The sequence below is a fragment of the Biomphalaria glabrata genome, chromosome 10 (assembly GCF_947242115.1).
Source record: "Biomphalaria glabrata chromosome 10, xgBioGlab47.1, whole genome shotgun sequence".
NCBI classification, from domain to species: Eukaryota; Metazoa; Mollusca; class Gastropoda; family Planorbidae; genus Biomphalaria; species Biomphalaria glabrata.
In genome coordinates, this window is record NC_074720.1 from 24,699,974 (window position 1) to 24,722,134 (window position 22,161).

The 22,161-nt window shown below is 38.0% G+C and overlaps 3 protein-coding genes across 4 annotated transcripts in view; 2 read left to right on the forward strand and 1 right to left on the reverse strand.

Annotated features, from left to right (window-relative positions):
- LOC106071499 (putative ammonium transporter 1) overlaps window positions 1-22,161 on the forward strand; it is a 153,830-nt gene that overhangs the window by 88,531 nt on the left and 43,138 nt on the right. The window lies entirely within an intron of this gene.
- Window positions 1-22,161, forward strand: part of LOC129928594 (zinc finger BED domain-containing protein 4-like) — a 243,276-nt gene that overhangs the window by 8,727 nt on the left and 212,388 nt on the right. The window lies entirely within an intron of this gene.
- Window positions 4,795-7,812, reverse strand: LOC129928593 (uncharacterized). The gene is made up of 2 exons (XM_056043295.1): window positions 5,812-7,812; window positions 4,795-5,763 (listed from the first exon to the last, which is right to left on the reverse strand). Exons 1-2 carry the CDS (start codon window positions 7,486-7,488, stop codon window positions 5,206-5,208), a joined length of 2,235 nt encoding a protein of 744 aa, XP_055899270.1. The 5' UTR covers window positions 7,489-7,812; the 3' UTR covers window positions 4,795-5,205.

Consider the following 22,161-nt stretch of genomic DNA (forward strand, 5'->3'; position numbering starts at 1 on the left):
TATTCATTAGCCAAGGAGGGTTCTGATGGGTTTCTATTTTAGAGATTTGGTCAATGGGTGGGGTTAAATTTTGGCTGTATGACGTTAGGCCTTCGATTGTATAATTCTACCTCTGTGGGGTTAAATATGGAGTCAAAAGCAGGGTTCGTGGGGTTGGATTTTAGCTTGACTATATACTGCATTGCAAGCTTTTTCATTCTTATATCCATGGGGAGTTCTCCAGCCTCCACATTGAGACTTGGGATAGGCGATGTACGAAACGCGCCGAGACAGAGACGCAGGGCAGCATTTTGTATTGGTTCCAGTATTTTTAGGTACGACTTCCTTGCTGCTCCATATATTATGGATCCGTAGTCTAGCTTGGATCGAATTAGACTCCGATAGAGCAGCAGCAAGGTATCTCTGTCAGCTCCCCAGTCCGTATGGCTGAATACTCTTAGTATGTTTAATGACTTTTGGCATTTCTTCTTAAGTTCCTTAATGTGGGGGAGAAAATTAAATTTGGAATCTAAGGTGAGGCCTAAAAATTTTGTAGTTTTCACGACAGGGATCTTTTTTTTTTGTGTATAAATAGTTCAGGGTCTGGGTGGAGTCCCCTTAGATTACAAAAATGCATACTAACTGTTTTGGAGTCTGAGAATTTGAAACCATTATAGTTTGCCCAACCCTGAATTTTGTTTAAACATAACTGTAATTTTCTTTCTAAGGTGTTCATGTTTTTCCCATAAGTGAGAATGACAAAGTCATCAACATACAAAGAGCACTCTATGCCAGGGGACAGCGCATTTATGATGCTATTTATTTTAATGTTGAACAGGGTGACTGACAGAATGCTGCCCTGGGGTACACCCATTTCCTGGTCATGAGTGTCAGAAGTTGCCCACTCGAACCTGAAATTTTCGATCTTTCAGGAATTCCTCCACAAAACGGGGGAGGTGTCCCTTAAGCCCCATAAGCGCCAGGTCACGTAGAATGCCATGTTTCCAGGTTGTGTCATAGGCCTTTTCTATATCGAAGAATACAGCTACTAGATGTTCTCTTCTGAGTAATGCATTTCTAATATAAGCTTCCAGCCATACCAGGTGGTCAGTTGTTGTCCGCCCCTGCCGGAATCCACACTGGTAGTTTGAGATCACTTTATTCCTCTTATAAATGCAGCCTTCTGTTAATCATTCTTTCCATGGTTTTGCAGATGCAGCTTGTTAGTGCTATTGGTCGATAGTTAGCTGGGTCAGAGCCGTCTCTTCCCGGTTTAGGTATCGGTATAACTGTGGCTTTCCTCCAGCTGTTTGGGAAAGCGCCTGTTTGCCACACACAGTTATAGACCCCTAGCAGGACTGCCAATGAGGGTTCGGGAAGGTGCTTGAGGAACTGGTAATGGATTTCGTCTTCTCAATGCGCTGTGTCATGTGACTTGTCCAGCGATTCCCTCAGTTCCTCAAGCGAGAACGGTTTGTTGTAGTCTTCATTGTTCTCTGACCTGAAATCAATGGGGTGTCTTTCCTCCCTGGTTTTGACTTTTTGGAACTCTGGCGTGTAGTGTGCAGTGGATGATTTTTCTGCTATTGAGGATGCAAGGCAGTCAGCTATTTCTCTGGGGGACGTGACAGTTCGTCCTTGGTTTTTCAAATGCCCTATTGCATTTGATTCTTTCCCTTTGATTCGCCTTACTGCCTTCCAAACCGCTCTAGCAGAAGTTTTGGCATCCAGACTGCCGACAAAACTTCTCCAGGAATTCCTTTTGGCTGACCGTATGGTTTGTCTAGCCTTTGCTCTAGCTATCCTGAATAGCTTTAGGTTTTCCTGGGAAGGATTCTTTATAAATGCAGCCAGTCGTTTTTTCCTATCGCCAATAGCACTTTTGCAAGCTGTATCAAACCATGGTTTGATAGGCCGTTTTGGATTTGCAGAGGTTAGGGGTACAACTTTCCTGGCTATACTTAGTAGCTTGCTAGCAAAGGTATCAGCTGGGTTCTGTTCATCGAGGATATTTTCTGTGATATCCTCGGAGCATCTTTTTTGGAATTGTTCCCAATCGGCCTTATTCAGTTTCCACCGCTGAGGTCGTCCTAATGAAGGGAGATTGTTAGTAATAATGATTGGGAAGTGATCACTTCCCCGTAGATCATTGCTAACTGACCATTTAAAGTCGTCCAGAAGTCCGGGGACGCATACGGTGAGGTCAATGCATGTGAGTGATCCAGTTCCTGGGTGCAAGTAGGTCGGTGATGCATCATTAAGTATGCATAAATCATGTTGGAGGAAGATATCCTCCAGCATACGACCTCTTGTATCGGTATTGTTGGATCCCCACATGGTGTTATGGGCATTGAAATCCCCAAGGATTAAATAAGGCCGGGGGAGTTGTTTCAATAGGTTCTCCATGTCTGTTCGGTTTAATGGAGCGCCTGGTGGTAGATACAGGCTGCAGCAAGTGATAACCTTGTGAAGGGTTATCCTAGCTGCTACGGCCTGTAGTGTGGTCTGTAGTTCTACCCTCTCATGGGGGATGCTATCCTTTACAAGGATACAGACTCCACCTGATGCTCTCTCTGCATCCTCAACATTCTTGCTGTAAGCAAGGTAGCTTCGGAAGCTGATGCAATCTTTCAGAAATGTTTCCTGTAAGCAGACAGCTACAGGAGTCTCAGAGTCCATCAGTAGCTGCATTTCCTCGTAATTGGCCTTGAGGCCTCTACAATTCCACTGTACAATTCTGGAATCCATGGCTTATTCTAGATGACCTACTTGGAGCTATTTGGCCTTGGGAGGCCCCCGGAGGGGTTTCCCTTTATTCCAGTGACCTTGGTATTTTTGTTCTTTGGCGGTGTTTTCTTCTGAGTTGGAGGAGGAGGAGGGGGTGGTGGGGTCAATGTGTCCGTCTGTGTGGCTATGGATCTTCCTATCTTAGCAACAGCCTGGGCGTAGGTCTTTGTCAAGCCGAATTGGCCCTTGGGTAGGGCCAGTACAGCCGATTTCGCCTGGCTAAAGGTACATCCGTTTCTTGCCCTGTACTCCTGCACGGCAACCTCCTGTTTCCACACAGGGCAGTCCTTGGAGTAGGCTGAGTGGCCAGCTTGACAGTTTGGGCATTTGAACTGGGCTGTGCAGCCCTTGTCCTCATGACCCTCTCCATCACACAGTGTTCCTCTTGCAGACTGCCGCGCCGTGTCCATAACCCTGGCACTTGAAGCACCTCATGGGGTTAGGTATGTAGGGCCTCACTGGAACTCGTAGGTATCCTGCCTTCACATACTCTGGCGGTGTCCTAGTTCCGAATGTGAGGATAATAGTGGCGGTTTTGACTTCCTCACCCTCCCTGCGCCTGGTAATGCGCCGGGCATGGGTGACTCCTTCAATGCCCTCCACTATTTCCTTCTCGGAACATTCCAGTAGGTCCCTAGAGCTGATTACACCTCTGCTGGTGTTCAGACTCTTGTGTGGCATGACTTCCACTTGGAGATCACAGAGTCTTCTGCATCTTAGAAGCCCATCAGAGTGTGTCTTGCTGTCTACTTCTACAAGGAGTTCCATTGATTTGTGTAGCTTAGACACACTCTTGGGCTCTCCCACTACTGACTTGAGTCCCTTATAGATAATAAAAGGGCTCAACTTTGTCAGGCTTTTTCCCTCCTCTGTGCACCTAACCACCAGAAATGATGGCCAGGTGGCACAGCTTTTTGGGACCTCCTCTTTTTTATCATCAATTCGACGTTTCTTGCCCAGACATAGGTCTGGGGCAAGTAGTTTTGTGTGTGTTTTTTTGTCCATATATATTCTTGTTAATTCGGCACCTGTGCTCCCCACCCGCCATCGAGTCCAACAAGGGGACGGGCCATTCGGATGTCCAGAATGAGCCCGCCAGGGCTACACAGGTGCTATACTCAGTGTAACAACATTTAGATGGTACGATGTGTTGTTCTGCCGGGGATTTTACTTGAATTCAATAGTTAACAAAAATGACGATCTAGAATCACAATTGACGATTCTTTGATAAAACAAAACTCTGGAACTTTATTAAATACAACGTAAGTACAGTTTATGTACAAATTACAAATCAATGAGCATGGAACATATTACAAAGGCTTTAGATCAGAGCTCTCAGAAACGTGACTGTCTACAGTCTACAAGGACATTATTTTATCGACTCTTTTTTACTACCGCCAATTCTCTGGCGCTAACTCTTTTCAAAAAATGTCTTTGTTTAAATTCAAATCAACCAATAGATTTTAAACATACTAATTACGTCCCTTGGGTAAATCCTGACTTGAATGTCAAGTGTCTAAATTTGAGGATTAAATCCCGAGACTCATGTCGAGGGCTTATATTTCTTTCAAATGTGAAATGTACACACAATTCTATAATGTAATCTGTGACATATTACCCCCCCCCTCCAATTAGCATTTGTATGGTAATAGAAATGCTCATATGTATTAAAATTATTTAAATATACACAAAATACCATACATGAAATTATAGAAAAATGGTTGAGGTAACCTATGACAAAATAAAGTCAACTTGGAGATAAAAAAATATGTAAATGCAGTGAGTAAAATTATTGATGACTTTGAACACCTGTTTCACTATTCAAGTGGTTATGAAAATGAGACAATGCTTGTCATGAACAATATCAAAAGTTGTACAAAGCATAATACTTGGATAAATTAAATCTTGAATTGAATGAGTTACTTCTCTTCATGGTACTTCATGATAATATTAAAATATGACATTATAACTCATTTGGTTAGTACCAATGTGAAAATGTGTACATGGAAAAATATATTGTGATAGTACATGACAATCTTCTGAGAAAATAATATTCAATGTGACCAATCTTCTAAATAATAATACTCAATGTGAAATAAATCTCAACATGTGTGAAGCAATGAAAAATTCCAATTGTCTGTCATGTATCTGTACTATTATAATAGGATATATGCAATAATAATATACCTGAAATAAAATACCTGAAATAAAATGTACAAGATTTAAAAATTAAAATGACTAATGCATGTCACATGCAAAGATGCTGAAACATAATTAAAAAAGTATCTTGAATGAGTGACCTTCCTCAGTGGGTTGCTTGGTGCTAAAAATAAATGTAACATATGATATAGAATACCTGTGGAAAAAATGAGTAGACAAATTAATTGATTAAGTACAACTGAATACTGTTCTTCCTTGACGAGTATGAATGATAGTGGATCAAGTGACACTAAATATGCTATAGTACATATGTAGAGTAGAAATGTAAAGTTCGGAACCCTTTTGAATTGCCGACATGGATGTGCATGTGCGTTTTCTAAACTTGAAGAAAAGGTCTTTCAGTTTATGAAGCTGTTGTCTCCATGTCATAATGATCTCACAGATAATGTCTGATTGAACCGCGTTTGAGTTTGGTGAAAATAAGAACTGTCCGAAACCAAAACTCAATTTTCTGGTTGATGAACTTTGATGCTGTAGAACAATGGTAGCAGAATGCTTTGCATTAGAATGTTCAATAGAGCAATGACTGAACATGTCTGAGTTCAATCGGTCAATACAGCAATGTTGAAGAAGTTCATTTGTTCCTTTCTGAAGAAAAGTTGCCCCTTGAGTAGAAGGAGGATGCAACTTGGTGTTGTCAATGTTGTTGCTCTCTGAGTTGTTTTCAAATTGCAGTACTGGAAATGTTTCAGAAACACCGGTAAAGAAATCTGCATGGTCTGTAAACACTTTAGTGTCCTTCACTCGCTGTAGTGCTATGTCATCCAGAGTGATGACCTTGGGAATGTCAAATTGATTTGATGATATATCATCCAAAGTGATGACCTTTGGAATGTCAATTTGATTTGATGCTGGTAATGAAACATCTATCTCAGGAATGGGTGTTGATGATGTTTCTTCTTCCTCAGGAATAGTTGCTAAGCTTGTAAAATTATCAACTTCTGCTTTGATGTCTTCATTATCTGTTTCATGGTAATGTTCAAACATATGAACATGAAATACTTTGGTAACCTTGTTGACATTGATTTCATAAAGCAGGTTGGAAATCTTTCTGGTGATGGTAAATGGACCTTGCCATTTGTAGAATAGCTTGTTACTCCAATCTGGTAACAGTAAATTGACTTGATCTCCTTGAGCAAAATATCTTGATTTCATGTGTTCATGTAATATTCTTTGACTTTCAATGTTCTTGGTTGTAATGGCTTCTTGAGTTGACTCACATTCTTTCAAATGAGGAATACTTGTATGAGTGTTAGAGTCAAGTTGCATAGTTTTTCTTTTGTCTGGTATAGCCAAAGTTGATTGAATATAAGTATCTGCTTCTGGTTCATGAGACTTGTCTTGTTCTTCAAAGTTCAACAATGGACATTCGGGAATTGGAGGTGGACTTATGACCGGTAGGGATGGGCTTGATGTAACTGGGGGTGTCCATGTTGAATGTTCTTGATTGTTGCTGGCTACTGGACTAGTAACTGGTTCTGTTGCATTCTGCATAACTTGAGTAACTGAGGTAGCCATGTGATTATTTTGGCTAACTTGTTCAGGTGCCAAATGTTCTTGTTGTCTGGACATGGATCTTGTCATTACTGCCAAACATTTTTGACCTTGCTCTATGGCATTTGTACATTCAGCAAGTTCTTGAGGAGTGCATTCTTTAACTCCCTCTATGTTTCCAATGATTAGGTCCACTGGTAGATTGGGTGTTACTAATTCTTTTGTTTGACCACTGAAGAATGGTGTAGTAACATAAATGATGGCTTCAGGTAACTTGCTGACAGTTCCGTTGAAGGCAGTGGCTTGGACGTGGTTGCCTGTGAAACGGTTTGCGTGTACGAAGCGTTCATGTACTAATGTGGACGTGCTTCCGGTGTCACGAAGAACTTCCACCTTCTTGTCTCCTACAAAGCCTGGATAAAATTTGAGACCATTGGACTTTGCAATGACTGTCATAGTTGAGTGCTCATTGTAATAGCTTCTGTTTGGCATATATTGTGGTCTGGAGTCCTGTGAATGACTTCTGTAGCGAGGTTTGTTGTTATCTGGTTTATTATTTCTAGGTGCTTTGTTGAGATTGTATTGCTCTCTATTGCTGTATCTTTGAGTTGGTGATGTGGGTCTATCAAAATTTTGATTTTTGGAGACTGCCTGTTTTTTTCCAACATTCATGAGTTTGGTGACCCTTTTATGGCAATATGAACATTCTGTGGTTCTGCTGCGGCATTGAGACGTGAAATGCCCTAGTTTATGACATTTGTTGCATTTGACTTTGTCATCTGAGTTATATCTTGCATTTTTGTCTTGAGCAAAGCAGACAAAATTTTCTTCAACAGATGGTTTGACTGACTTGTTTGGATAGGCTGCTCTATATTGTCTGATGATCTTGGTTAATGTCTGTATATCAGTAGGATTTCTCTCTATAATGTAGGATTGAATATCTTCTGAGTGACCCTCCAGCCACCGCCCTCCAGCATAGGTCGATGACCTATGCTGGTAGCTCGGCATGACCAGCCGGTTGACCCAGAGCGGGCCATCTGGGTCTCAGGTCTAGGGGAACTTGGAGCCAAAGTATTGTGTTGTTGTGGTTTATCCTCAGATAGCCACCACTCAAACACCAGGATCTCTTTATCCCCCCTTACCCGTCGCAGTCCACGGCAAACGGACTGGTCTAGGACGTAGTGAGAATTTAAAGTTAAGGAGACAGTGTGATGATCAATGAAGGCAGACTTAGGAAAAGAGGAGGCAGACACAATGATAGAAAAGAAGTAGGGCACTTTTGAGCTCCAAAAGTGCTAAGGAAAGAGGAGCGCAGTTTATCGTCATGTCTCGGGACGATATTTGCGACTGGCCCATATATAATGTTTAGTTGTTTACTTACAGCAACACAGCCCTTGCTCTTCCAAAATCTACTCTCACATTTTTCTATACCATCATTGTACTTTCGCTCTTACAAATAAATACGAGCATTGTAGCTTTGGTTCTATTAAACACTTATGTAGATTGATTTTTTATTGAATAAAAAAATTGTTTTTCCTTTATGGTTGATTTATAAATTGTTGCACTTTAATTGCTGAGTTCCGTATAGGTTGCTTTTTACTTTGGTGAAAACCAATACATAATCGCAAAAGTCAACCTTGCATGCTGGCCGATTAAATACCCTAACTGAACCAAAGTTGTTTTTTTTATATTATTTTATTAAATTTGTAGTTTAATAATGGAGTTATTGTTGTTGTTGTTTTTTTAAATATATTTTAAATTGTTTTTCTTGTTATAATTTGAACAATTATAATAGTCAAACAAGAGTTTTTCCAGTGTGGCCAACGAGCTAGTAGTTCCAACGATATACATCAATTATAAAATGTCTAGGAAATTCGTTTGAACCGTTCTCGAGAAGAAGTGACTTGAATAGAGGTATTGTAAAAATTAAGGTCATATTTACGATTATCAAGCTTATTATTTAACAACCGCACCATATCATCACACATTGATCACATATATCTCTCCCCACCGTGGGGTGTCAAGTCCGGCGTGCATCTCATTTACCACGTCACAACTTCGTCTGACGACTTCTAGCTGGGATGCGGCCAACCCCCAATCAACCTCTGTGTTTCGGCAAGCCCCACGGCTATCATAGATCCAAGTTGACTCCCTGTGGACAGAGCAAAGAAGAATTACCTTGCATCGTTAGCCTACAGAATTTCAGCAGTGAAGCGAGATGAAGAGTAGAACTGATCTAACGTAATCTATAAGGGGTAAACACCACTGGACACTGTTTATCCGTCAAAAGATGACATAAGAAACATCAAGTGAATCAACATGCTTTTTTTTATAACTGCATAGAAATGCCTTTGCACATTTTCTTGCGCATCCTGCACTGCGAATAAAAAAATATAGAGACATAGAAGTTTTTTCTTATCAGCAATACGCAAGTTAAAACTCGCGGTCAATAACTGGCTAGTAATGTATATATTGGTTTGTGGGTTGTGCTTAAGGCAGACGTTGCAACTTTGTATTTATGATGTCCCCATGTCTTAATTTAAGTATCACTGGTATAGTCAGTTTAGTCACTGATATAGTGTACCAGAAACAATTAAATTAAATAATTATTCTATAAATAAAGCGAATGCGTGAATATGAAAATATTATGGATAAAGCTAATCGACCTAAATCCATTTTTTTAATCAAAACATTTGCTTGTACATACATCTAGATCTATATTTAGAAGCATGCGATATTAAGAATGGAGCTATTGGGCTAAGTTGCAACTATAGTGAACCAATGTATGTAAAAAGGTTAATTTGATTAAAATATGAAATGAATTAACTATATCTTGTATTTTCCATGTGTTTAAGTATCAAACTATCTTTAAGAAGAGTAGATCTATCATTTTAGAATTAGATGTAGAGCTAGTTCTAGGCTTCAAGAGATTTTCTTTCTACGCATGTGTGACCTTTCGGTCTTGTCTAATGAGAGAAGCGCGCGATATCAAGAATGGAGCTATTGGGCTAAGCTGCAGCTATAGCGAACGAATGTATGTAAAATGCTTTCGCCCTGCGCATGCGTGACCTTTCGTTCTTGTCTCATGTAATAATGGCTATATGGCCTAGATCCATGAAATAGTAATACTTTCATAGAGTTGTGCAACTTTCTTTTTTGAGGATCTTGTTTTTACATAGGTTACTTTTCCAGTTAGTATCCAAGGAAGATTTATGCCAAGTTTTATCAAGAACGGTCTAACGGTTCTTATTTTTATTCGGCACATGCATACATACATATATATATATATATATATATCTAATATATAAAGTAGAATGTTTGGCGTATGTATGTATGTTATGTCCCCGTATAGAAATAAAAACCGCTTGACCAAACTTAAGACCCTCAAAAAAAAAAAAAAGACCAACTCTATTACAGCTATAGTATTTTATGGATCTAGACCCTGTTTACAATGTTGACATGAGAAAAATCAAAAGGATTTAGATCTAGATCTAATTTTAAGAACTAAACTTTGCACTTATAGTTGTTGTTTTTGTTGTTTTTTTGACACATGAAAATACAAAATATAGTTTATTGATTTAATTATTTAATAAAATTAACCTTCAAATTTTTACATTTTTACATTAACTCGTTATTTATATCTGCGAATTTAGATATCCCGATGCACATTCTTTCATCACACATTACCAAATGGTTACACATTAACACATCTCTCTACTGAGTCTATTCCTAGGTCTAAAACTCTTATTGAACTCTAAGATGATAAAACTTCTTTTCGCAAAGATAGTTTTATGCTTTAAAACATGAACATACTGTTACGAATCTCACTATCCAGGCTCTCTGCAAACTGCACCATACACCACCAACTTAAAGAACTTGACAACTCAGGGCTCCAAAATAACGTAACACTTTAATAGTTGAATGGATCTGAGCCAATACTGTACAATTGGCAGCACGTAACACAATACTGTACAAATATCTCTTCGATAACACCGTACCGCCGTATCAACTCTTGCACTGGCCTCTACGTCTCGTTCCGGGCTTGCACTGGGTTCAACAGTTCAGGACTGACTTCGCACACTGGGCTCGTTGTGTCGGACTCGATCACAGACCAAGATCAAGACGCCGTTCGTCTCAATTGTACTTGACAGTACTCGCACTGAACCGTCGTAATGCTCCGTACAGAACCACACCGTTGAACTGTGCTGTAGTCGACCGGTGTAGTGGACCTTCTATTGTGAACCGTCTTGACTGCAACATCTCCGCTCATTATATAGGTCCCTGCCGGCCTTCTAGAACCGGACAGAACGTCGCTGGACGTTTCTAGCTTCGTCACATGACTACATCCCTTGTGGCGCTCCTGAGCTCTGTTCACGACGGCGATCCTTCCCGAACCATCATGTTGACACTCGTCTCGGCAAATCGTCGTAACTCGTCACGGTTGACCGCTCATCTAGCGCTGGCCTGGGGTGATTTGCGTCGGCTTACTACACACATACCACTACCTCTATCTGTGCCATCACCAGGTTTATAACAATACTTATTATAGTCCATTCATTTTATATTTTAATCAAATTAACATTCAAATTTGTTTTTCTAAAGCATTTTTAATACATTCGTTCGCTGTTCGCTAAAGCTGCGTAGCCGTGTTGAGATAGGCCTATATTCATTCATGAAAAAAGGTCACGCATGCGCAGAGCAAAGCCTTCACGCAGCACATAATGAACTCTATAAAAGCCAATATTTAACTCTAGATTAGTCTAGATCTAGATCTATGTCTACCACAAGATCTACTTTATACTTTAACATATGAACATACTAAATTAAGTCAATTCATTTCCAATTTTAATCAAATATATGTAGGCCTACAAGCAAATGTTTTAAAATGGATTTAAGTAGTGATGGGAACTAAACTAACTTTTAAAAGTTAAACTAAAACTAGTTTTCAACTAAAATAAAGTAGTTAAACTATTAGTTTATCATGAATTTCAAAAGATAGTTAAACTAAACTAAAGAAAGTTAATTAAACTATAACAAACTTTTTTTTTTGGGGGGAGGGGCGGGGTTGAACTAGACCTATATAGATATAATCATCCGACTGTATGCCTACGGTTCGATCTTATTCTTTTAACCATGATGTAGCGTGCCGAATAGGAAAGGCAGGGAGCATTTTCCAAAGGCTGCAGCCTATTTGGACTAGCCAAGCCATTGGACTCGAGACAAAAATACACCTTCTCAACACAATCGTCATTCCAACTGCTACAGATGCATGTGAGACGTGGAAGTCATCTGTCAAAATTGAGAAAAGACTAAATGTGGCTCAACAGAGATGGCTGAGACGGATTTTGGGAGTCAGTTACACAGATCGGGTCTCAAACAAGGAAATCCTATGCTGAACTGGGAGTCGAACACTTAGTGAGGTTGTGACTGAGCGTCGCATGAGGTTAGCGGGACATGTTCTACGTCAAAATAAATTACGCACACCAAGAGTTGCGATAACATGGAAGCCAAAACGAGGAAAGCGCAAACAGGGACGTCCTCGTATTACTTGGCGACACACCTTCATGGAGGACCTCAGAACAGTGGACACCAGGTGGGAGGAGGCTTCAGACATTGCCATTGACAGATCTTTATGGAGACAGCTTGCTGCCCAATGCGCCAAACGGCGCGGGAGGACCTAAGTCTAAGTCTTTTAACATTCTAGTAATACTTATCTATAATAAAATCAGTATTAAAGGAATATGTTTCTTACATAAACGTTAATGCACAATAAAATAGAATGTCTAAATAAATATGTGTGCTCGTATTTTTGCCTTGAATTAAAACCCATGTCTTAATTTAAGTATCACTGGTATAGTCAGTTTAGTCACTGATATAGTGTACCAGAAACAATTAAATTAAATAATTATTCTATAAATAAAGCGAATGCGTGAATATGAAAATATTATGGATAAAGCTAATCGACCTAAATCCATTTTTTTAATCAAAACATTTGCTTGTACATACATCTAGATCTATATTTAGAAGCATGCGATATTAAGAATGGAGCTATTGGGCTAAGTTGCAACTATAGTGAACCAATGTATGTAAAAAGGTTAATTTGATTAAAATATGAAATGAATTAACTATATCTTGTATTTTCCATGTGTTTAAGTATCAAACTATCTTTAAGAAGAGTAGATCTATCATTTTAGAATTAGATGTAGAGCTAGTTCTAGGCTTCAAGAGATTTTCTTTCTACGCATGTGTGACCTTTCGGTCTTGTCTAATGAGAGAAGCGCGCGATATCAAGAATGGAGCTATTGGGCTAAGCTGCAGCTATAGCGAACGAATGTATGTAAAATGCTTTCGCCCTGCGCATGCGTGACCTTTCGTTCTTGTCTCATGTAATAATGGCTATATGGCCTAGATCCATGAAATAGTAATACTTTCATAGAGTTGTGCAACTTTCTTTTTTGAGGATCTTGTTTTTACATAGGTTACTTTTCCAGTTAGTATCCAAGGAAGATTTATGCCAAGTTTTATCAAGAACGGTCTAACGGTTCTTATTTTTATTCGGCACATGCATACATACATATATATATATATATATATATATCTAATATATAAAGTAGAATGTTTGGCGTATGTATGTATGTTATGTCCCCGTATAGAAATAAAAACCGCTTGACCAAACTTAAGACCCTCAAAAAAAAAAAAAAGACCAACTCTATTACAGCTATAGTATTTTATGGATCTAGACCCTGTTTACAATGTTGACATGAGAAAAATCAAAAGGATTTAGATCTAGATCTAATTTTAAGAACTAAACTTTGCACTTATAGTTGTTGTTTTTGTTTTTTTTTGACACATGAAAATACAAAATATAGTTTATTGATTTAATTATTTAATAAAATTAACCTTCAAATTTTTACATTTTTACATTAACTCGTTATTTATATCTGCGAATTTAGATATCCCGATGCACATTCTTTCATCACACATTACCAAATGGTTACACATTAACACATCTCTCTACTGAGTCTATTCCTAGGTCTAAAACTCTTATTGAACTCTAAGATGATAAAACTTCTTTTCGCAAAGATAGTTTTATGCTTTAAAACATGAACATACTGTTACGAATCTCACTATCCAGGCTCTCTGCAAACTGCACCATACACCACCAACTTAAAGAACTTGACAACTCAGGGCTCCAAAATAACGTAACACTTTAATAGTTGAATGGATCTGAGCCAATACTGTACAATTGGCAGCACGTAACACAATACTGTACAAATATCTCTTCGATAACACCGTACCGCCGTATCAACTCTTGCACTGGCCTCTACGTCTCGTTCCGGGCTTGCACTGGGTTCAACAGTTCAGGACTGACTTCGCACACTGGGCTCGTTGTGTCGGACTCGATCACAGACCAAGATCAAGACGCCGTTCGTCTCAATTGTACTTGACAGTACTCGCACTGAACCGTCGTAATGCTCCGTACAGAACCACACCGTTGAACTGTGCTGTAGTCGACCGGTGTAGTGGACCTTCTATTGTGAACCGTCTTGACTGCAACATCTCCGCTCATTATATAGGTCCCTGCCGGCCTTCTAGAACCGGACAGAACGTCGCTGGACGTTTCTAGCTTCGTCACATGACTACATCCCTTGTGGCGCTCCTGAGCTCTGTTCACGACGGCGATCCTTCCCGAACCATCATGTTGACACTCGTCTCGGCAAATCGTCGTAACTCGTCACGGTTGACCGCTCATCTAGCGCTGGCCTGGGGTGATTTGCGTCGGCTTACTACACACATACCACTACCTCTATCTGTGCCATCACCAGGTTTATAACAATACTTATTATAGTCCATTCATTTTATATTTTAATCAAATTAACATTCAAATTTGTTTTTCTAAAGCATTTTTAATACATTCGTTCGCTGTTCGCTAAAGCTGCGTAGCCGTGTTGAGATAGGCCTATATTCATTCATGAAAAAAGGTCACGCATGCGCAGAGCAAAGCCTTCACGCAGCACATAATGAACTCTATAAAAGCCAATATTTAACTCTAGATTAGTCTAGATCTAGATCTATGTCTACCACAAGATCTACTTTATACTTTAACATATGAACATACTAAATTAAGTCAATTCATTTCCAATTTTAATCAAATATATGTAGGCCTACAAGCAAATGTTTTAAAATGGATTTAAGTAGTGATGGGAACTAAACTAACTTTTAAAAGTTAAACTAAAACTAGTTTTCAACTAAAATAAAGTAGTTAAACTATTAGTTTATCATGAATTTCAAAAGATAGTTAAACTAAACTAAAGAAAGTTAATTAAACTATAACAAACTTTTTTTTTGGGGGGGAGGGGCGGGGTTGAACTAGACCTATATAGATATAATCATCCGACTGTATGCCTACGGTTCGATCTTATTCTTTTAACCATGATGTAGCGTGCCGAATAGGAAAGGCAGGGAGCATTTTCCAAAGGCTGCAGCCTATTTGGACTAGCCAAGCCATTGGACTCGAGACAAAAATACACCTTCTCAACACAATCGTCATTCCAACTGCTACAGATGCATGTGAGACGTGGAAGTCATCTGTCAAAATTGAGAAAAGACTAAATGTGGCTCAACAGAGATGGCTGAGACGGATTTTGGGAGTCAGTTACACAGATCGGGTCTCAAACAAGGAAATCCTATGCTGAACTGGGAGTCGAACACTTAGTGAGGTTGTGACTGAGCGTCGCATGAGGTTAGCGGGACATGTTCTACGTCAAAATAAATTACGCACACCAAGAGTTGCGATAACATGGAAGCCAAAACGAGGAAAGCGCAAACAGGGACGTCCTCGTATTACTTGGCGACACACCTTCATGGAGGACCTCAGAACAGTGGACACCAGGTGGGAGGAGGCTTCAGACATTGCCATTGACAGATCTTTATGGAGACAGCTTGCTGCCCAATGCGCCAAACGGCGCGGGAGGACCTAAGTCTAAGTCTTTTAACATTCTAGTAATACTTATCTATAATAAAATCAGTATTAAAGGAATATGTTTCTTACATAAACGTTAATGCACAATAAAATAGAATGTCTAAATAAATATGTGTGCTCGTATTTTTGCCTTGAATTAAAACCTGTAGAAAATAATGGTATTCTTTTTTTTTTTTTAAATTTATATTAACTTATTATATAACGGAAAATCTTACTTATACCGGTAAAGGTTAAAATCTCATTAAATAATGTATATTTAGAATTTTAAATTTAGATCTAGTATCCATAGAAATAGAGACGAAATCGTTGGAGTTTTTAAAACATTTGATCTGTATAACTATTTTATAGTGTAAAATACATGACATGCTTGACTAACCATGCCGATGTGCTATTTTCTTGTCTGACCACTAAAAATACAACTAACACTATTGCATAACCATTAAACGCACAAGGGAAAAAAACGGTGATCTTGTCATTATGGACTGTACACTCAGTACACTATATAGGCCTACACATGTACCTCTATCTGGTCAGGTTGTTATAATCAGTCGGACACACTGTCTATTTACTTTCTGGGCAGGGAGGGTGTATAACTATTTTAGTGTAAAGATATATCTACGAACATGCTTGACTAGCCACGCCAGTGTGTTATTTTCTTGTCTGACCTCTCCACATTAAGCAAATACTATTGCATAACGCTTAATGCAGGGTAGTCTTACAGTATTATCGACTACATACGTACAGTACACTAGGCCTACATATGGTCATGTGTATGTCTAGCTGACCAGGTTGTTAAAATCAGTTGGACACAGTCTATTTACTTTATGGTCAGAGAGGGTGTGGATTAAGATTTTTTTTCTAGAGTTGGTTACCCTAACTCTTTTAGATCTATATAGGCCTAGCCAGTGGCGTACCGAGGGGGGGGGCGCCGGAGAGTAGGGGGCGCCAAAATGGGTATTACCGGTGGCGTCACTAGGCAGGTGCGGGGGGTGTGGTCACAAAAGTGAAAAAAAAAAACAACTTTTCAAAAGCAGACAACAACTTTAAATCTGGCACATATTGCGAACTTATTTACGCAAGTAGAATCTCCTCTTTCTTTTTTCTGTTCTCTGATTCTCTCTCTCAATATGTTTCTATAATTAATTTTGGTTCCATCAAATTAACCAAAACGTTACACCATACTAATTTTACTAGCAAAACATTACACCATACTTTCAGCGGCATGGATCGGAAAACTTCTTTGATGTATGGAACTGTGTCATCGAGGCTATTGTGATTGTTGCAAGCTCTTGTCGCATTGTGCGATGGTGTAGAAGTTTGCTGTCATTTTTTTATTCCCCCTGTATTAAAAAAAAAATCCGCCTATCGTGTTAACGAGAAAGAGGGACAAGTGCGGTAGGTTAATAAAACATTGATGTGTTGTAGAGTAAAATAAGGGGTGACAATTGGATACTCTTGAAATAATATATAAAAATGAACTCACATGGCACAGTTGCCAATAACAAATTATTTACAGATAAATCCGGGTAAATTTTTGTATTAATTAAAGGAAAAGTAAGTTTTTTTGTTGTTTATTTTGGATAATGTAGAACTATAAATACTAAGTTTTAAGCATGCAGATAAAATTAATTATCAATTAGAATGTATTTAACGTTTGCAACCACGCAAAAGAAAACGAGAACAAGAAGCGGATGCTAAAATATCTGGCTTATTCATGCAGCGTTTTTTGAAACTGGGACAAACAGAAGTTGACGACAAAGAAGAATCTGATATTGATAATGTTGGACAAGAGGCAGTCAATGATCCACCAAGTTGCTATCAACTGGATGACTCTCTGATGACCTCTGCGATACTATTGCAGCCGTCAAATTCATCTACTCAAACTGCTGAAGCCACTAGTGATAGTAAACAGCGTATGCTCCTTGATTCACATGATTTTGGTTACATTGATTTTGATTCCATTACGGGCTTATCAAACGTAGCAGACAATCTTCGTATGGAGTTGATTTCTCGTGGGCCAGAAGTATTTCAGAACGATGCTAATTTTTCAGTAAGTGCATGCCGTTCAATGACTTTAACATGGTTTAAACGTAGTCTTCCCCATGGAGAGGAAGTCAACAGATCTTGGTTGCTTTATTCCCCTTCTAAAAAGTCAGTGTACTGTTTCTGTTGTGTATTATTCACTTCAACAACCAGTAACTCTAGATCGTCATTTGAGTTATCTTCTGGATTTTGTAATTGGCGACACACAGAGAGACTGAGGGATCACGAAAACAGTCCAAGTCATCGAATATCTTTTACTAAATGGAAGGAATTGGAACATCGGATTTCACAAGGTATGTTGATTGATATGGAAGTTGAGAAACAAATTCAAAATGAAAAGCAGAAATGGCGTGAAGTGCTGAAAAGAATTCTGGCTTGCATAAAATTTCTAGCTAGCCAAAATTTGGCTTTACGTGGTCACTGTGAAAGTCTTGCTGAAGATGATATCGAATGTTACAATATAGGAAATTTCCTGGCCACAATGAAGCTAATTGCTCAGTTTGATCCATTATTATCAAGTCATCTACAGCATTCTAAAAATGTTCCGGGTTCAGTTTCATATCTGTCACCAAGAATTCAAAATGAATTTATCAGTCTTCTTGCATCTACTGTGAGAAAGCAGATATTCTGTGATATTCGACGAAACAAATATTATGGACTAATGCTAGATTCAACACCTGATATAGCACACCGGGAACAGTTATCAGAAGTTATTAGGTTTGTTGATGTTAATTTCAAAACCAAAAAAGTGACCATCAAAGAATCTTTTCTTGGTTTTATTCAGCTTCATGCAAAAGATGCAGCAACACTAGAAAGTGTTATTGTTGAACAGTTGCAAGCAGACAACCTTCCTATAGCTGACTGTCGATCTCAGTGTTATGATAACGCAGCTGTAATGGCAGGAGAACTGTCCGGACTCCAACAAAGAATTGCCATTCGAAATCCTCAAGCATCGTTTGTTAATTGTAACAACCATAGCTTGAATTTAGCTGGATTACATGCTGCAAAACAGGATCCAGTTGTTGTTACATTTTTTGGTACAGTTGAGAAAATTTAAGTTTTTTTCAGTGCGTCAACTGTTCGATGGGAGAAAATGAAAGAATTGCTTGGAGTGCAAGACAAGATGCGGTGAATGCAATCCACGAACAGTTTGATGGATTTTTACAGCTGTTAGAAAACCTGTATGAAGATGGTACTCAAACTAGTGAGACTCAGAATGATGCATACAGTTTGCTTCAAAATGTGATGAATTTCAATTTCATCACTCTACTTGATTTCTGGCATGCAGTTTTGTCAAAAATTGACCGGATTCAAAAACGACTGCAAGATCCATCAATGAATTTCCATGTCGCAGCACTGGATTTAGAAGGACTGCAGCAACGGCTAAGTAGCATTCGAGAAGATGTTTGCAAATTATGCTGACAATCTCTGTGTCAGTTGCTAGCTGTGAGCGTTCTTTTAGTAAACTAAAAATCATTTTAACTTATTTGAGAGCTTCAATGGGTCAGGAGCGTCTGTCAGACTTGGCATTGCTAAGCATAGAAAAGGAGCTGGTCGAAACAATTAATTTTGATGATGTCATTGACAACTTTGCTAGTGCAAGATCACGAAAAGTAGTTCTATAAGAAATGGCTAATGTTGCTTCAGATTGTTCATTAACTTTGTTTACAATAAAAAAAATTATTTTATTGATTGGTGATTGTTTTAATGCAAATATAGATTACGCATACTAATAGGGGGGGGCGCCAACAGACTATGCCGCCCCGGGCGCCTGGCACCCTCGGTACGCCACTGGGCCTAGCTGTTGATTTAGACTAAATAGATCTCAATAATAAGTCTTAAGACTATAAAAGGGTGTACTTGATGTTCCTGCAGTTAAAAAAAAATATTGTTTGCCGCAAATGAATTGATTAAAACCACTAAATATTGACCTAACTCACTAACCAGATTCCCACTAGAAACAAAAATTAAACACCTCCACTTGGCTCACAAAAAAATTCGGAACAACCTCATTCATAATACTGCATAGAAGCTTTTGGCAAAAAATATTTAACATTTTATAATACTGCTACTTTTAAGTGCAAATATTTACTCCCATAACTTCTACCAGGATCTTACTTTACCCACTTCAAATGCAGACTGTCTAAATAGTTGTTAACTGCATCATTTTTTTTTGATAATCAAAGTTATTGATATCACAGGACCAGAAAACAGAGAGTGCGTTTCAACCCTGACCACATGTTGAAAAGTTTTACAAATTTTAATTAAACTTTTTAGTTAGTAACTTAAAAAAATTAATTAAACTACGATTTTAACTGAACTTTTTTTTTCTAGTTAAACAATGGCCTTAAATAATTTTTTTTAGTTAAACTAAAAGTTTCTAACTTTTTAGTTAACTTTTGCCCATCACTAGATTTAAGTAGATTAGCTATTTTGATATGATGGCTTCATTCATACTATTTTTACATTTACACACTCGCTTTATTTATTACATTATTATTTCGTTTAAATGTTTTAAAAACACTCTCAGTGACTATATCGACAGTAATACGCAAATAAAGACTCGCTGGTCGCGGGTAAAATATGTCTAGTATATATATATATATATATATGTGTGTGTGTGTGTATGTGTGTGTGTATATAATAATAATAAATAATAATAATCTTTATTATCCATATGGAAATTTGTCTTACACTTTGTGTATTTATTTAAATTACACAAAAAAAAAACATAACTAAAGAAAACCAAAATATACATACACACCAGACTCAATTTACATGTGAAAAGTTTATATCAGATCGTTAAATTTTATTTAGTGAATCAACTGATAGGGGGACAAAGTAGGTTTTGTGTCTGTTTGTCTTTGCTATCGGTGTCTTGTATTTCTTTTGTGATGGTAAAATCATAAAATCCTGACCCGGAGGGTGATTGTTCTTTCTAAAACCTTTTTAGATTTCTTATTAATGTTTTTATCAAACAGCTGCCCAAATGTTTGTTGTTGATGTTTTTTTTTTTGCCAATGACTTTACCAGCAGCATTTATGACTCTATGAAGTTTATTTTTACTTTTAATGTTCAGATTGCTATACCAGGCAGTGATATTGAAACTTAAAATATCGTAGATGTGAACGTGATAAAACATAGTCAAGGCCTTTTCGCTAACATTAAACGAAGTCATTTTTCTTAGTAATCGTAATCATTGCTGCCCCTTTTTGCTGATATAATCAGTATTTGCAGTAAATTTGTATTTATTGTCTAAGATAGTGCCAAGGTGTTCACAAGTTTGCCCTATTTCAAAGCGACAGAAACAATATCATGTACCTTCTTTTCCGTAGGAAAATTGATTATCATTTCTTTGGGTATTTTTGACATTTATTTATAAAAAATTATCTTTACAGTATTTTTCAATGTGTTCTATTTTTTTGAAATACTCTTTTACGTCTGAGCTCTCCGAGAGCTGCATCATCAGCGAATTTTGTGAAGGAACAAAAATGACTAACGTATTAAAAATCATTAGTGTACAAAATGAGCCCCAATGGCGATGTTACAGCCCCTTGTGTTAACTATCTGAACATTTGATATTATATTGTTTACCCTAACCCTCTGAGGTCTCTGGGTCAAACATTCTTATCTTATCTTATCTTATCTTATATAATACAGACGTTACTTCAAAAAAGAAGATGATTACGTCCTACGCGTCATGCATTCAGACATACATATTAACCAATGACTTAAATTCTACCAAGTCACTGGTTTTCCTGGCTAGATCAGGCAATTCATTAGCCCATAGTATTATATATGTATTATATATGGACTAATCTTCAACACTTTCATTTTTTTCATTAAGTAAATAAGTAGTTATGATGTTCTCAAAACCTACAAATGCATTTCTTGCTTCTGTATGTCATATTCTGATCTCAAAATTAAAAGATCTATTGTAGATCTTAATTCGCTGTGACCTTCATTTATTTCAAATAGGTGTGATTTTTTTTTTCTGAAAACTTTCCATTTTCTTTTCTTTAAATAAGTATTCATATTGCAAGCACAAACATATTGTTATGACTTTGTCAAGCGCACCGCCATCCAAGATAGTGCTGAAAGAAGGTGCGCACTATTTGTGACTAAACAAGTCGGATGTTGACATTAGGGACTAACGATTTCCGCCCAAGGAGAGAGCCAATATGGAGATGTTGTACTGAGATGCCCTTTGTGTTTGTCATGTCTCTATGTAAATAAACGTCTATGTCCTCGTTGAGTTGCCTCAATTAAGTTATTACAATATATATTATAAATAAAAAATGTTCTGTTAAATGTTTTTTTTTTTACTATCATTATCATGCTTAAAATGTGCGTCAAAAGCCATTTATGGTATCCAAAAGTGTAGTCTTTTACTTTATATATGTACTAGCCATATGTTACCCGCGGCCCGCGGGTCTCAATATGCGTGTCACTGATATAGTACATTAGAATAGTTTGTGGGAAGCGTGGTCAAGAGGCTGAGTACGCTTGAACTTGGCTTGGCTACCTATGAAGGGGGCTGGAGGCTTGACACTCGACTCGAGTTGAGCTGTGTTTACTGAGCACCTAAAGGCAGTACGGAAACAAATGTGAATGGACCATAATGATCTGGGCATTCTATACGCATTAAAGTAGCG